The sequence below is a fragment of the Triplophysa dalaica genome, chromosome 25 (assembly GCF_015846415.1).
Source record: "Triplophysa dalaica isolate WHDGS20190420 chromosome 25, ASM1584641v1, whole genome shotgun sequence".
Lineage (NCBI taxonomy): Eukaryota > Metazoa > Chordata > Actinopteri > Cypriniformes > Nemacheilidae > Triplophysa > Triplophysa dalaica.
The window spans coordinates 2,564,186-2,580,913 of record NC_079566.1 but is presented as its reverse complement, the minus strand read 5'-3'; the positions used below and the strand labels follow the sequence as shown (position 1 = coordinate 2,580,913).

At 37.3% G+C, this 16,728-nt stretch overlaps 1 protein-coding gene across 1 annotated transcript; it reads left to right on the top strand.

The window, feature by feature from the left end:
* Nucleotides 1-269: 269 nt before the first annotated feature.
* On the top strand, nt 270-15,967 carry mc5ra (melanocortin 5a receptor). Its single transcript, XM_056741261.1, has 2 exons — nt 270-420; nt 11,699-15,967. The coding sequence occupies exon 2, from the start codon at nt 11,763-11,765 to the stop codon at nt 12,738-12,740; it is 978 nt and encodes a 325-aa protein (XP_056597239.1). The 5' UTR covers nt 270-420; nt 11,699-11,762; the 3' UTR covers nt 12,741-15,967.
* The last annotated feature ends 761 nt before the right edge of the window (nt 15,968-16,728 follow it).

Sequence of the window (16,728 nt, the reverse complement as noted above, 5' to 3'; positions counted from 1 at the left end):
TTGTCTACCAGAGGGGATCTAACCATTTGTGGTTTGGAGATCTTCACTTAGCTCACTTTTTACTGCTCTGTGCATTAATAGACTGAAATGCCTACACATGAATGAAACTATATAAAAGAAGAAAATACTTAGAAGTGTGTGGGCTGCGAAACTAAAGCCTTTCAATTATATTTAGCGCTGTTCTTGACTTCACTTCAGTTCTTGTGAAAAGAATGCTCGTGTAGAAAGGATCCTCTGAGAGTCTGTGGAGGTGGAGCTGTCGCTGTTCCTGACCTAAGTCTACATAAATTTATCTGATGCCTCATTCTTTCACGATCAACGTCTTCGACAACACGAAACGCGGCTGAAACAAACGCACTGGTCTGGCTTTGAGATTCACACAGATTCAGTACAGCACAGAAAAAGTACTGCTCCAGTGAGGTGAGTCACTTCACTTCTGGGTTTTCGCTTCGGATTAGCAAAATATGTTTGGGTTTGACGAGTTTCAGCAACATTATTCAGGCTTATTTCGTTAACTGCGCTATAGTGTATGTGTTAGCATCGCGATCTCTTTAACTCGGACCGAGCACTTGCAGATGACTCTTCTTGCCTGTATTTATATGTCATTGTTTAGGATTTCAGTGAATGAATGAAGATGATGCGCATCCTTATTTGACGTGTCGCTGTCCGACATCTAGTGCTGAAATCGCATTCATCTGATGAGAAACGTCAAATGAATTCAACACACCCGGTGAACTTTGATCACCACGTATTCTATTTCAGAAAGAAATCCCCATGCAGTTAAGTTTGATTGTAAATGTTAAGTTTAATCCATATACTTTCATGATTTAACTAATGCAGGTATGATATATAATGCGGTGCTGGTGTTGGGAATGCGCTTAGATTGACCTTCGTTCTGCTTGTATTGAGGTTGCACTCAGGTTTGTGTAGAGCGTGTGTGGTAAAATGTGCGTTTATGGATTTACAATATGTTATTTCGCAAGTTTTTTCAAAGACTGGCTTTTGTTTTTTGCCGGTAAAAAATGTACCTAAACATAAAAGCTGTTGCCACGGTTGGTCACGGCGTGTCTGAAGTTCCCTGAACAGTAGATTACTCCAAATGATTTGGGTTTGGTCGAATGAATTAGCAAAGCTTCTTAGCAGAACTGAGATTTGTGATATCACTAAAAAATGTGTGATAAAATCGTTAACAGTGTTTAAGAAAACATTCACTTTAACCAAGTATGTGAAATGCTACGCAAAGACTTCTGGGTAAAGTATTGTGAGATATGCAGAAAACTTCTTATAAAAATGCTAAAGACACCAAAAAACTATGTTAGGTAATTAAATTATGCTTTTAAAATGGGGATGCAAAATTGTGGTTTCTTTTATTATGGTTTTTACTTTAGATTTGGCTAACTCATCAAACTTGAAATGAGAAGTTGAGCACATTGTGATTTGGGGATACAGGGCATTGTGCTTATTTTATACATTTAATCAAATATAAGACATCATCACATAATTGTGAATACGAAAATGTGCACAATTAACATAAACCTCATAAATGTAGTTTTGTATGCAGTGCTTATTGCTGCCAAAATGTTGCATGTTGTTCATCATTTTGGATAAAAGCGGCTGATTAGACTACACAAAAGGATAGGTTCATCAATAACACACTGTTTTTGTTATGCTTTTTAACACATTATGTGTTATGTGGAGAACACGTGTTGCATTTAACTATACACAAAATGTGTTGTTTTTAGGGTGTGCATTTCTGCATAACCTAAAATACGTCACTCCAGGTACATCGCTGCATCTTTCAGCTAAAAGATTCTCTAGAGGCGCTTATGCGCTCGTTTTTTTCTCTGTTTTGTTCCTCTCAGGATTGATTGGGTTTTAGCCGAGGTACATCAAGAACTTGTTTACTCGCAAACTAACAATAATGAATGATCAAAATACATTTGGATGTTATTTTCTGCTGTTTCATCAAAATTAAACTGCAAAGACAGAGCAGATCGCTGAGTCATATGATCAGGGTACCAAATGGCACAAATCTAATGAGCAAACACAAGCAGGTTCTAACCTGTAAAGTATCTCTTCTTTGCAACTTTCAATAAAACTGCATTAGAACAGAAAAAACAAACGCCCTTAGTGGTCATTCCTACAGAAAAATGCATTGAGGGTCAGGCAGAAATGTAGGCAGTCACAAAACGCCAATGAGAATGGATTGGCAAATTAACCTTAGCCTTACAGCATTTGATAAAAACCTAAAAATATAACCAAAATATTCAATTTGATACAACAAACCCCACACACTATTAGCCTTGCATCTGATCTGTGAATCAGATCTTTGAACTGGTCCAGCAGAGCTCAATGATTCAGATCCATCAATATACTTGTTAACTCAGCTGACCTGGAATGTGCCTATGATGCCCAAATATTTGAGAGACAACCCCAGTCTGGAATTGCAGAGCACATTTCGTGGGACTAAGTCAGAGCTGCGTGGGTGTGTGTGTGTGTTTGTGTGCGCACGGATTATGCCACGTCTGCATGTGTGTGTGTCCACTGCAGTGCTGAATGAACAGGAAACTAAGGAACACATCTGAGGGTCAAGAAAGTCACTCAATCTTATTTAGGAAAAAGCAATAAACAAGAGTTGGATGAAAGAGTTGTTTATTTGGAGTGGGGTTTAAATCCACATCCCTGGTTCAGACAGCCACTGATTTACTGAGCCCTGGGGAATGAAGAGAGATCTTATGGAAGTTTGTGCATGACTGCATCGGAACTCTAGTAAATGCCATAGCGTACGGTGCAAAAATGAATTCCATGGGTTCGCAGACAATGGCCACAATTTCTTAATATTGTTTTAAAAGGACTATTAGATGTGCTTAATAGCAAACGCATAGGAAATCAGGAAAAGTATTCTTCAATATGTGAGTGTGTCATTGCAAAAATCAGAAGGCTTAGTTAGAGTAGTTTCTGAAACAATTTCAACTTCATTTCATAGTAACACAGTTGCATTACATATAACATATATACAGTAGAAAGAAAAATATGTAAATGACTTGAATGTATAACATTACCAAATATTAATGAAACATCCCATGTTATCTGCTGTGTTGCTTTGTACAACTGAGTTGTAAATATTGATCTAAAGATCTCAAGCTATTCAGATAGTAGTCTGAAACAGCCACTTTCCATGCTTCAAGGATCCTTAGAACTCAAGTGCAATTTGAAACTGTCTGTTTTGCTGGTTTTAGATTAGAAATGAACCTGTGTGAACCTTCATCACATGCTTGTATGTGTTTCATCACATGGCATCAAATGCTATGATGCATTTGTATTTTTTTCTGTCAGAGGTTTGGAAAACACGTAATAATAAATAGGGGTAAAGAATTGGGAACAAGCTGCATCAGTTTACACAGATCTCAGCATTATTATGCATAAGGTATTCCCTGTCTGGATAAACATGTTTTATTCATGATGTGTCGCATCAAAACATTTTGAAATGGCATGTCTTACAAAAGTGTAGGCAAAATAAATAAATAATCACAAGACGATTCAGAAGGCATTCTCCATAAATAAATGCATAGTCAGAAACCGGTAAAAGGGCTCATTGTGGACAGCTGTTGTTCCAGCCAATAACACCACAGGAATGTTGCAGTAAATGTGAGGAGACCTCATCGCTTTGATACACTTGTAATTCTGTGAACCTGATTGTCACGGTTCCGTCTACCCCTGTCTGCGTCCCGTGTTGTTCGTTGCCTGTTTCCCCCCGGACTACACTTCCCATCATCCTCAAGACTCCCTCACCTGTCCCTCATTTGTAATCACCACACCTGCCAGCCATTACTCCCGAATCTCCAAGAGACTATTTATATCTTGTTCCCAAACTGTTCCCATTTTCTTTGTCTAGGCTTATATGTATTAACTAGTGCATATCCTGTTTGTGCTAATTAAAGTGTTTACTTCAGTATTACCTGTTCGTCTGTCTTCCTGTGGGCTGTACGGTTTCACTGATGATCTAACACAGATGACGCACACAACGATTATTACAGCTCTTCACAAGACACATTTAATGTGCTGAGGCCCGGTTTCACAGACAAGGCTTAGCTTAAGCCACGACTATGCCTTGGTTGAATTAAGATATTTGTGTTCATAAAATGCCTAAGAAGAATACATTTCTGGTGAGAATCTTGGGACAAAACAATAGCACTGATAAATTTTACGATATATATGGGCAAGTTACATTCAGTTTAGACAGGTCACACTTTCATTTTAGTCTGGGACTAGCCTTAAACCTTGTCTGAGAAACCGGGCCTGAGAGTGAGGTATGATGCCATCAAACTATTCTCACCAAATTATTTATATTCTGTGTCCTAAGAAGGGCGATTCCTTTCATCCGCTAAACTTTCATATTTACGTCATACATAGGCCTACTAACATGAATTACAAAGATTAAAATCTTATTGGTTTTTTAATATTGGAATATCACAATTAAGAATTAACAATTTACAATTTAAGATTTTCAATTTAAGATTTAATGAGATGTTACTTATTTGTTAATCAAACCATTTTTCAAACATCCTTTCATCAAAGTATTATTTTAATCACCGTGCTATAGGTCTTTATCACTTTCCATCCTGCTAGTCTTGTGTGACATCCTTTAAATTCTTCTCATTATAAATCCTGAATTATGAATGTAAAAATTTTCCTTAAGAGGTCGTAGAAAAGGATCATCTTTCAGAAAATCTATTCTCTTCCCTCTCGTCTGTTGACTTTGATGGTGGAAGTTTATTGTAATGTAAAAACATAACTATACAATTATGATTAGCAAACATGTTTCAGCTTGAGAAGAGACCATGAGACCTGGAGCCCGTTTCAATTAGAAGGTTCAACCAACACCGAGTTAAATTGTGAACTCTGGGTTGATTTTCACAGATGTGTAAAACTTTGTGTTTTCGGTTTCAGAACAGCATATTTGAGTTAGTTCTATCAACTCTGGGTAGACTTACCTTGAGTTAAGCGCTTGCACCACAACGGTGACAAGCCATGATCAATGGAGCTCCGATATCATCATGGCAACGGCACCAAAAAGAAACATAGCGGCAACACTTTCTAGTTTCAATTAATAAACAGATAAATGAACCAAAAGAAATATTTTATAAAAATATGTTCTCACTCCGTATGAGTGCTTTAGGTTTGTTACCTACGGATTTATTACCTTTATCGCTTAATTCTGCATTTTGTCTGAATTTATTAATTTCTTCATTCATGCACTTTATTTATATACTTATACACACAGTCATTTCCCATCGTCCATTGAAATCTATGCACTGATATAATACACGCACGATGGCTGGTGTTATGGATGCAAAGATGGATGAGATATATCTTATTCACTGTAAAGAAAAATGGTACAGTTTTAATAAAAATGCACGGGGAAAAATTCCACTCAGGTCCTAAATCCCTCTCATGAAATCAAAGTACATCCCTATGAATCAATACAGCCTCTTCACATACAGGATCCTCTATAAAAGCACATATGACATATAAGTCACTGAGATGGTCTCTTTTTGATCAAAATGTGTGCCTTGAATGACAGTATACATGAATGAATGAATGAACTAGTTATACAACTTGCGCTTTAAAAGGGGAAGGAGATGGAAAGAAACTCTGGGTTTGCCAAAGAAAACCTCCTCCTGACCAGGTTAGGTTCACAGATAAGTTATGGTTACTGACTCTGAGTATAAGTTACCTCACTTTTAGAAACGAGTTTGAGTTACCGCACTTTCTCAGGTTTGACACACCTCACATTCTGAAACGGAAAACCCAGAGATTCCCTCATTACAGGGTTAATATCCTTATTATTTTTTCTGAAACGAGCCCCTGTCGGTCTGAGATGGTGAACAGAGATGTGTTGTCGGTTTCATCATAACAAGGAATCAATCTCTGAATTTCATTCGTCACACTAAAAACGTGGCAGATCAATGGCAGTATGGGGTCGTAAAGGCATGTGGAGCACACACAGCACAAGGGATCCATCTGAGCTCCTTGCATAAATATGTGTGGGTGCGTGACAGAAATGTATTACCTCCACAGGGATAAATGAACGGACATCAGTTAAAATGCATGGAAAGGCGAACAACAAACAACAACTAGTGAAATTCACATAGAGAGAGAGAGAGAGAGAGAGAGAGAGAGGCAGTGTGGGTAGGACATTAAGAGTGAAGAGAAAAAACATGTCAGCTGTCAAACTGTTACTTTCTAATGAGAAGTCAGTGAATCTGTCAGCTATTTTTAACACTCCAGTAGAGTTCTGGGCCAATTTAAGGCCACAAAATCTATAAACATGTAGAAAAAGAGAACTTATTTTATCATTTCTTTCTATTTTGACTTTTTTTTGACTATTAAATTAGTGTGATTTAAAATGAAAGAAGAATGTGGTGTCTCAGCTATACATTTAAAGTTTATGTGAGATGTGAATAGTCTTGTTGTAATAGTTACATCCATATTCCAGTAGGATTCGTCAAGAAGGGCCTGAAAAACATTTGTAACAAATGGCTCATATAAATTGTGGCAGTAGCCGTTTTTGACTCCCACAAGGCTCCAGTAGCATCAAGGCACTGTACCAAGGATGCGCACCAAGTTTCATTTTAATACATCAAAGCCTTCAAAAGATATTCACATTTCAATCAAAATTCAAGGACAAAACTGCTCACCTCAGAAGTATTGATATCACCCGATTCCACACAATCCAAAGTGTTTATAGAGCTATCAATCATGACAGGTCAGTCAAACGTTAGAAGCAGAAATGTCAATTTTGTACGTGCCGCTGTCAACAGACTGTCAAGTGTGCTGAGCTGCATGATGACTGCCAAGTTTGTCTTGATACTTCAATATATTTAGCTTCACTTTGTGTTTGCGTCAACTTCCTTAACTTTATGGCATCATAAGTATGGAACAGAAATCCCCAAGAGTTTCTTAGATGTTTATTCTACACACAATAACCAACAGAGACACAGAATAGGGTATATATGTTGAATACCGAACTTTTTTTAAATCCCCTTCCAGGGTGAAGACGTTTAGAAACTATAATTTGCCGAATGACGTTGGAATGTGTGCTGCCAACTCCTTTGTTTGATATCAGATTCCACGCTTTTGATTGGCAAACACGGCTTTGTGGTTATATCACCACCTGTTGGATTGTCATGCTTTTGACAGCGCTTCATTGCGTGTTTTTGCGTTCTTGTGTGGACGCAGGTTTTTTTTTAAATGAAGAAAGAAAAACTTTATAAAAGGACCCGCGTGGACTAGGCCATAATCACAATATGAAGGCATATAAAACATCTTAATCGCATTTATGCTGCTCTGAACAAGGTGCGCATGTGCATCTGTTATGCATCTGAAGCGCAAATTCATGGTAAACATGACAATGTGAAGTTCTGCTGGCAACACAACTCGCTGTCAGCTGTCTTTTCTCCTTATCTTAATCCAGACACAGCGGATGACATCCATACACAAATGCTGCGGAGGCATTTTAATCATTATTTCTATATTTATCACAGCGCCGAATAACTAAGAAACTAATCCTTGTGAAGGCGTATAGCATTTGAATATATTAAAACGATAGCCGGTAACACATCTACTGTACCCGAGAGCATCGTTTGTGCTGTGTATTATTGCAAATAATCAGACAAATAAAACTTACATGTAAAGACGTGTTTTCATGTCATGTTACGTAAACATGTTACTGCGATTAAGTCCTCTGATTATTGGAAAAATTTGCATTATTGCTGTGCATGTAAACGTTTTCAATATGAAAACTAATATCATATTGTACTCAAAATGAGAAAAGAAGTTCATTATAGAAAGTTAATGCTTTCACATTACACGCTTCTGCTGGCTTATTTGTTTGTCTTGATTATTTTAATAATAAATTACGTGTGAAGATACAAAAACAGTTTCATTAAGCAAACACTCATTACTGAAGGAGGCAAATGCTCTCCAAGGGCTCACTCTTTCTCTCTCACGAGTTAGTACTAAGCCATTTTTTACACAAACACGAATTATTATCATTAAAACCATCTACATCACAGCTTGTTTTACCATGTCAGTAGGAAAAGGGATACGACAAAACAGTAAAGAGGGTTAAGGGTTAAATGTAACTTGGATTTATTTCTATGTTACATTTGCGTCTATTAATGGAGGTTTCTGTTCATTTTATCACATTTCCCACCAATCTTTCCTTGGAGCAAGTTCAACATCATACTATGAGATCTGTTGAGTAACTTAGTCTCGGTCACAACATCTAAAAGTGAAACACAAAGATTTGCTTTATAATTGCAATATGAAAATATTGTGTGCTTGAATACTTTGTGTGTATGTATATTGGTGTTAGGCAAGGGTGTAAAATGGCTTTTATGATAAAAAAAATTATCCTGAAAAAAAACATGAAATCTTTGGATCTTGATCATTTGTGTACTGCAGACTAAAATCTCACAGATTTTTATTTTCGGCCCTATGGGTCCAACATGTTTATTCAGATTTTATTCAAGTATAGAAAAAGATCGAAAAGATCCAAGACAGATATGTTGAACAGAGATTTTGGTCCTGTCAACTCTTGCACGTTGACATTTTTCTGCAGTTTATTAGTAATGTGAGCGTGAGTCACCCTACAGTTGCCTCCACTTCTTTCTATTGAGCAAATTACTTTAGTTTGACGGCTGTTACAGCTCAGCTGCTATTAACAAGAAGAGAAAACTCATACGTTACTAACCCTCCAGAATGCAGCTGCACGTCTAGTTTTCAATTAGACTAAAAGTTCTCTGAACGGCCCTTCCTCCCATCATCTTCAGTCTAAAAATGAGCGACGCCTGGTTGTTCATCACCAAATCGCTTGCTCAAACATTTACTCATTTCGTTCCCCTGTGGCCGAATGAACTATCAGCCTCAAACCGAACTACAGCATCCTTCACAACTTTCAAAAGACAGCTCAAAACATACCTGTTCCGCATTCATTTGACTAACCGACAACGGTCTTACAAAAAACTCTTACTCCAGCTTTGATCCACCTTGTAGCATGACCTTATAAACTAACGGCACTGTAGCGTGCTGACAAATGTTTATATGCTCTCCTACTTGTAAGTTGCTTTGAATAAAAGTTTCTGCCAAATGAATGAATGTGAAATGTATAGAGAGACATTTTTACTCTTGAGGTGTCTCTTTAACAACTCAAAAGATTTTGAATTTTTTTACTGACAATTTGATGAAAATGACATTTTTAAGCTTTCTTTTAACAGCAGGTCAGTATTCAGGATCAAAGCATAGACATGATTGAAATATTTTCAAAAAAATGTTATCCATTTGAATCAGAATTTACTGCATGCTTCACTTTTTATCTAGCCGGCTTCGTTCACATTTTGGTTCCCCACATTGTGGTTCATCTTTACCCTCTATACAGTGGTTGGATGTTATTTATCAAAAAAAAAAATCTTGTAAATTCATACAAATTTATTCCAGCAGTAAATGAGTTTACTTTGTTTAGTTTATTCTCAGATAATGTAAGAAGTGTTAATAGTACCTTTGCAGAAATCATCATGACTTTACAGTTGTTGATTGTGGTTACCAGGGTGTTGCTAAGGTGTTGTGTGTAGGCTTTAACATCTTGATTTGTGGTTGCTGAGGTGTTCTGGGTGGTTTCAAGTCAAAAGAGTCTATCTAAGATGTTCTGGTTTAGATATGGTCAAGTCCAGTGTTCTTGTTTGTAATCAAAACATATAACAGACATCTTTGGATGAAGTATTTCTCCTCTATAATGTGATTTTTTTTCTGTTTCCAATGTTTATTAAAGATCGAAAAGGATTTTCCGTTGGAAATGTCAAAGAAATGTCAAAGTATTTCGTGAGGCATTTACGGAATGGGATTGACATCAGTTATTGATGTGGTTACACATCTTCCTCAATATGGCCGGATTGTCTCTGTGTAGCGTTTGCATTAACATTTGCATTTATTATGAGGTGTTTTGAGGTTTTGAGGTTAACAGCAGTCATTTATTTTTGACTAGATTCAAAGCTGCAACAGATAATGTTCCGTTCATTACTGCTTTGATGTCAAATGGATTAAGTGAATTAACCAAATTATGGAAATTAAGTGAAACCAAACTCTCATACAGCTGCAGGCACAGAATTCAACTTTTTTTCATAATTGATTAAGTCAATTAACCGACTGAAGTCATATATATTTGGCATGAAACTGAACTCAAGTGGCTTTGTACACTGAACATGAACTCTGCCTCCGGCCCATTCTGACTACAGGACTTCAGTTGTACAAAGAACATAATATCAATGTAAAAAGGGCTTGTAGTTTTTTATATTATTAAAATTCAACGACCAAGTGAAAAATCAGCTGTTCACACAAACGTATCACATTTCTTCTCAACAAGCTGCATCGTTTGAGATCACCAGGTTCAACTTGAGTTGCGTTAGCAGTCTGAAAGTCCCGTATCACAAGTTTGATCTTCAGGCAACACACATACTGATGAAACGCATGGCTTGAATGCAATGTAAGTCACTTTGGCTAAAGGCATCTGTAAAATGTAAAGGAATGTATGAAAACTTCACGAAATAGGCTACATATACATAGTTTGTTTATAACTTAGAGATAATGGTTTGTTTAAATCTTAAATCAATAAGAGTAATTATAACAATCTAACAGCAGGTTAGAATTCTATTGAAAATAAGATGTTTTGCTTAGTTTCTGAGGCTCACGTATACTAACTGTATACTGAAAGGGCACGCTTTGATCTGATATTATCATCTGGTGCTGTAAGAAGTCGTAAGAGATGCACAGGCACCTAACACAACACCTTTGACCACTGGACGTCATTCTGATCACCTGGTTTGTACAAAACTGTGATAAATGAATGTGTGGGGTGCTTACTTTTATTCTGCAGGAAATGTGCAAAACCTCAGCATTTGAGTGTTCTTTCAGTGACTCATAAACTGTCTGTTTATCAGCAGACCACACACACACACACACACAGCAGAAACAACACAAACCCCCCTGACGCACTTATTCAAATAAAAGATCCTTTATTTGGAGACCTGAGCTCAACAGTAGCCTTAATAAATATGCCCATTTCACAAGATGCTTGCAGGAGCTTTTGAGCGGACAATGGGCTTGTTTCAGCTCTGTACTGGCCATCTGTCACGAAACGGATGATCATATGAAATTCTTCTGAGAATATTTAAAGACCTTGGGGCAGGATCATATTCTTTTTACTTATAATGGGCTGTTTGAAGTAAGATAATGAATTATCGGAAAACAAGAATCATCATCTGAAGTCTTATGATCAAACGCTTGTCCAGCGACTCCAGATGATCCAGAAACTTGTTTACTATTGATGTCAGACTAAATATTCACAGTCGTGCTGCTTGCTAAAACTTATACAATGTTTTTATCATGTTTGATGAGAAATTTACACATCATCATTTTCAACTAGAAACAAAACATTTTGATTCATTTGGCTATTCATTTACAGAACAACAGTGTTTTGGCTGACTTAAAAAAAATACTGTTATTGTATCTCTGTATACTACAAAAACACAAATTTATGAAAACTGTGCTGTCATGTCAGAAACCAAAACATCATACATTTTGGAAAATATATCGTCCTATTTGTTCTTAGTTTTAATCTTATCCATTTTGTGTTGCACAGGGTAAAGATGCCCTACCCACCCACCCAGTGACCTCAAGAGGCATCAACAACATTCCCATTCAACATGAACAGCTCAGAGATCACCGTCCCATCTCTCTGGGCCTTTTCGATCAACTCCAGCTCCGTCCTCTACCCACTCAACGCCACAGAGACCAAGCCAAAAGCATGCGAGCAACTCCACATCGCCACCGAGGTGTTCCTCATCCTCGGCATCATCAGTCTTCTGGAGAACATCTTGGTCATCTGCGCCATTGTGAAAAACAAGAACTTGCACTCGCCCATGTACTTCTTCGTCTGCAGCTTGGCTGTGGCCGACATGCTGGTGAGCGTCTCCAACGCCTGGGAAACCATCGTCATCTACTTGCTCAACAACCAACAGCTGGTGGTCGAAGATCATTTCATCAGACAGATGGACAATGTCTTTGACTCCATGATCTGCATCTCGGTGGTGGCTTCTATGTGCAGCCTTCTTGCTATAGCCGTCGATCGCTACGTCACAATTTTCTACGCTTTGCGATACCACAACATAATGACGGTGCGACGGGCCGCCCTCATCATCGGAGGAATCTGGACCTTCTGCACTGGCTGCGGCATCGTCTTCATAATCTACTCGGACAACACGTCTGTCATCGTGTGCTTGATCTCCATGTTCTTTATCATGTTAGCGCTCATGGCTTCTCTTTACAGCCACATGTTCATGTTGGCCCGCTCTCACGTCAAGCGCATCGCCGCCCTGCCGGGCTACAACTCCATTCACCAGCGGGCCAGCATGAAGGCAGCGGTCACCCTAACCATTCTCCTGGGTATCTTCATCGTCTGCTGGGCTCCATTCTTTCTCCACCTCATCCTCATGATCTCCTGTCCCCGGAACCTCTACTGCACGTGCTTCATGTCTCATTTCAACATGTACCTAATCCTCATCATGTGCAACTCCGTCATTGACCCGCTGATTTACGCTTTTAGAAGCCAGGAGATGCGGAAAACCCTCAAGGAAATTATCTGCTGCTACAGCCTGAGGAACGTCTTTGAAATGTCCAGGTAACATCCAACCAGGAATGAAATGAGAGATGGGTGGACAAAAGAACTTCAAAAGTCATTTCATAAAATATGAATGCCCCCCAGCCTGGCTGATCTAGATGGAAAATATTATTTTTACATTTGAAGACACATGATGTTGTTAATGTAAAATGAGGACAAACAAATGTTAACTCTCCAATGGAAGATAGAGGTCACCATATCTGACGAGACAAAAGTGTATATGAAGGTTATATTTAGCATATTGTTGGTGAATTAAGAAAGGCTGAGGACTTAAGAACCATATAATCATCAACAATAGAATTTATTTCAGTCTTTCCAGGGACACCGTTTATTGTACAAATAATAAATTCATGTCAAATTGACAGCTTGTTTACAAAAGATCACAACTCTGAGATGGGATGATGTCTATGGAAAGAAGTTTGATTTAAATAACAGCCCTCTCTTGTGTTAAAACACTATAATATATACACACTTTGTCATCTAGACTGAACACAGAGAACAGTGTGCATTTATAATAAGGACAGACCAAATGTTACTAAATTACCGTCATACTCTTTGTGATATGTTTTTGAAGGCCCCAGAGAAAGACATTGAAAGATTGTGGGTAGAAAAACGAGCAGTTTCCCTGGATCTTGAAAGACAAATGGCTTTTGAGAAAAAAAATGTCCACGTACGGTATATACTTGTATAATGTGTATGTATACATGTAGCTACAAAGAATATACTTAAAGATCGCGTATCACAGGCGGTTTCTGCCAATCTCATATTAATCTTGAGCACTTATACAGTAGTACTGCATTTGTTGTATCTTCGAAGAGTATTTAGTTTAATCAAATTTATAAAAGAGAGATACAGCTGACGGAGACTGGCAACTAATAGGAATAGGATCCATTTGACGACACAAGGATCCAGAACTATAAAAAAATCTGAAACAAGTTGGAGTGCTGGGGGAGTGTAACAAGTACAAAAATACTATGTCATACGTCCAACTTAATTTGACCATGTTAAGCCTGAGAAGCAACACGTTTATCAGTGTGAAGAGGTCAGAATGCATGACATAGCATGATACCCGGTCTTTAAATATCTATGCTTTTTTTATTTATTTTCTGGAATGACACAAAATACTTTCTCTCAAGAGACAGAAATTAAAACTGTGGTTCTGCCTAAGTATGCCTTGCAACAAAATCAAATCAAACAGTTATTAGTATAGTGTTAATGTAACATCTATTGCAAGCTTTTTAAATTGTCTATGTTGATGGTTTGTATGGTACTGCTGAATGTAAAACTTGGAAAGTGTGGAGTTATTGTTGTTTTGATGTACAGTATTTATTAGCCTTCAAGTATGATATAATCATTGCATAAAAAGACCAGTGGATCTCATTCACAAAAAAGTACATGCAGAATTCACCAAGTAGGGGATCCTTGTTGGTCCTGGAACATCATTACAACCAACCAAGCAACCAAACCAACCAGCCAACCAATCATCAAATGTTTAAAATTTCCATCTTTCTAAGGTCTCTAATTTTAGTGTGAGTTAGTTTTATCCTTAATTAGAAAAACACGGCACACACATCACCTTGAAATGGGTGCTCAGGCAAAAACGAATCAAATGAAGAATATATACAAAGTCGCCACACCAACACGCCACAAATCTAAAAAAAAAATGTAATCGACTTTCACAAAGCATGTTACGTTTCTCGTTTTATGTGCCGTGTGAATGGTTGACCCCTGATGAAGAGCATGTGTACGCGAAACATCAGTGTCTTTGTGAAAGTCAGTTATATTTATATTATATTTATTTATGCATTAAGTGGATGCATTTATCCATTTACATTTACAATTATGCATTTGGCAGACGCTTTTATCCAGAGCGACTTACATTGCAGTAACCTATACATTTATACTTAGGTGTGTGCAATCCCCTGGGATCGAACCCACAACGTCAACACAATGCTATTACCACTGAGCTACAGGAAACCTCAGTTTATCCAAAGTCACTTAGACTGCATTGTACTATACATTTGTTTCGGATTTTATGCAATCCCCTGTGATCAAACCCATGACCTTGGCATGCTTGCACCATGGTCTAACCACTGAGCCACAGGAAAGAGCAAAAGATTATTCGAAAGTTTTGGATTTTTGGTGTGCCGACTTGTATTTACATTTACATTTATTCATTTGGCAGACGCTTTTATCCAAAGTTACTTACAAGTAGGGTGCAGTGGGCAGCTATCATTGCAGAGCAAACAGGGGTAAGGTGCCTTGCTCAAGGGCACTTCAGTCATTTCCTGGTGGCACTGAGAATTGAATCAGCGACCTTCTGGCTAGAAGTCCAACTCTATGACCACTAGACCACAACTGTATTGTTTATGTTCTTCATCTGATTAGTTGGAACTTATCAATCAATGAAAATGAAAGACATCAGCAGATGGGTTATATGCTATATATATTTGTACAGTATATATATGTACAGTGTCTACAATAGTGAAATTACACTACCCTATAAACCACAAAAGGTGCATTAATCATTTCTATTGTGCAAACTAGTTTTCAAATACAATCTACTAGAATTTGCTTTAGTAATTCGCTAGTCAACTTTTATATACTGTATGCACTCTTGTGTAAGACTAACATCTCAATCGTTTCGTTTACAATAATTGGTAAGACTGTAAATATAAGCTTCAGCAACTATCATTCAGTGTGACCCATCAACTTCATTTTCCAACTTGATTTCATTTTTATATCTTGTTCACTTCTCTCAGGTTCAGTTCAGTTGAAATCCTTTTTCGTCAGCTCAAACCCATAATATCCTTCTTATATGATGGTAATAACGGAATGTGCCTTCAATATGTTTTGTGCTATCAAAATGACCTGGAGGTTGTCTGATCTCGTCTCATTCACTCAGCGGAACATCAACTGCTCAGGTGCTCAGCTGTGTTTGCTCTCAGCAGAGAATCAATGAATATCTCTCTGTAAATGCCTCATTCGTCCGACAAAAAGAAAACAGCTTAAAAGCCTCATTCCTTACAAAATAATTAGCTCTTTAGCACTTCACAGAAATAGACAATTATAAGTACAGTATTTCTGTATACCGAACATCTCATCTTGTTTAGCCCATGCTGCCAATTTTAGAGACAATAACAAATGCAGTCTTGAAGGCTTGTTTTCACCCGTTCTCAAAGTGTTGACAGTTTGACTTCAAGATTGGAGTCAACTGCAGCACACTGCACTGTGAAAACTGTGTGACTATGTAATTGTTCAATTTGCTTGCATGTATAATTAAACATGTGTAACCAAAGCGTATTACTGTGTCTGTTTTACATTTCAATTTGGTTTAGCAGTTTACAACTTTTCAAAATGTCAAAAGATTAAAGTATGTCAAGTGATCATGGTTTCAACAGTCAAGTATTGCACTGCAAAAAATAACTTTCGCACTTAGTCTTTTTTCTTGTTTTCCAGTTAAAATGTCTAAACATTCTTGAATCAAGAAGCATTTTCTTGATGAGCAAACTGACCTAAAAAAATAGGTTTTTTTTTTAGTAAAAGAAATGTGAAATTTCAGTAAATTTGCCAAAAAAATCTGGCCAACCCATTGGCAGATTTTCTTTGCTTGTTTTAAGCACAAATTCACAGAAAGTTCATATTTTTGGAATAAAAACAAGACTTCTTCTTCTTCTTAGGTCATTTTGCTCACTAAGAAATGCATCTTGATCGAAGAATTTGTAGACAATTTTACTCGAAAACAGGAAAAAAAGTCTGAGTAAGAAAGTCATTTTTTGCAGTTTGGAGCAAATGATGTCTTTATGATAAACTGTTATGGGGCTGTAACAGATGAACTTGGTATAGTTGCCAAAATAATAATAAAAAATCTTCCAATAATGAAAACATGTATAAATGCTAAAAGATTTCATGACGTTTGCAGAAAGTGTTACATTATGAAATTGTTATCACAATAATAGTGTAATATTAGAACATTATTATATTAAAACCAG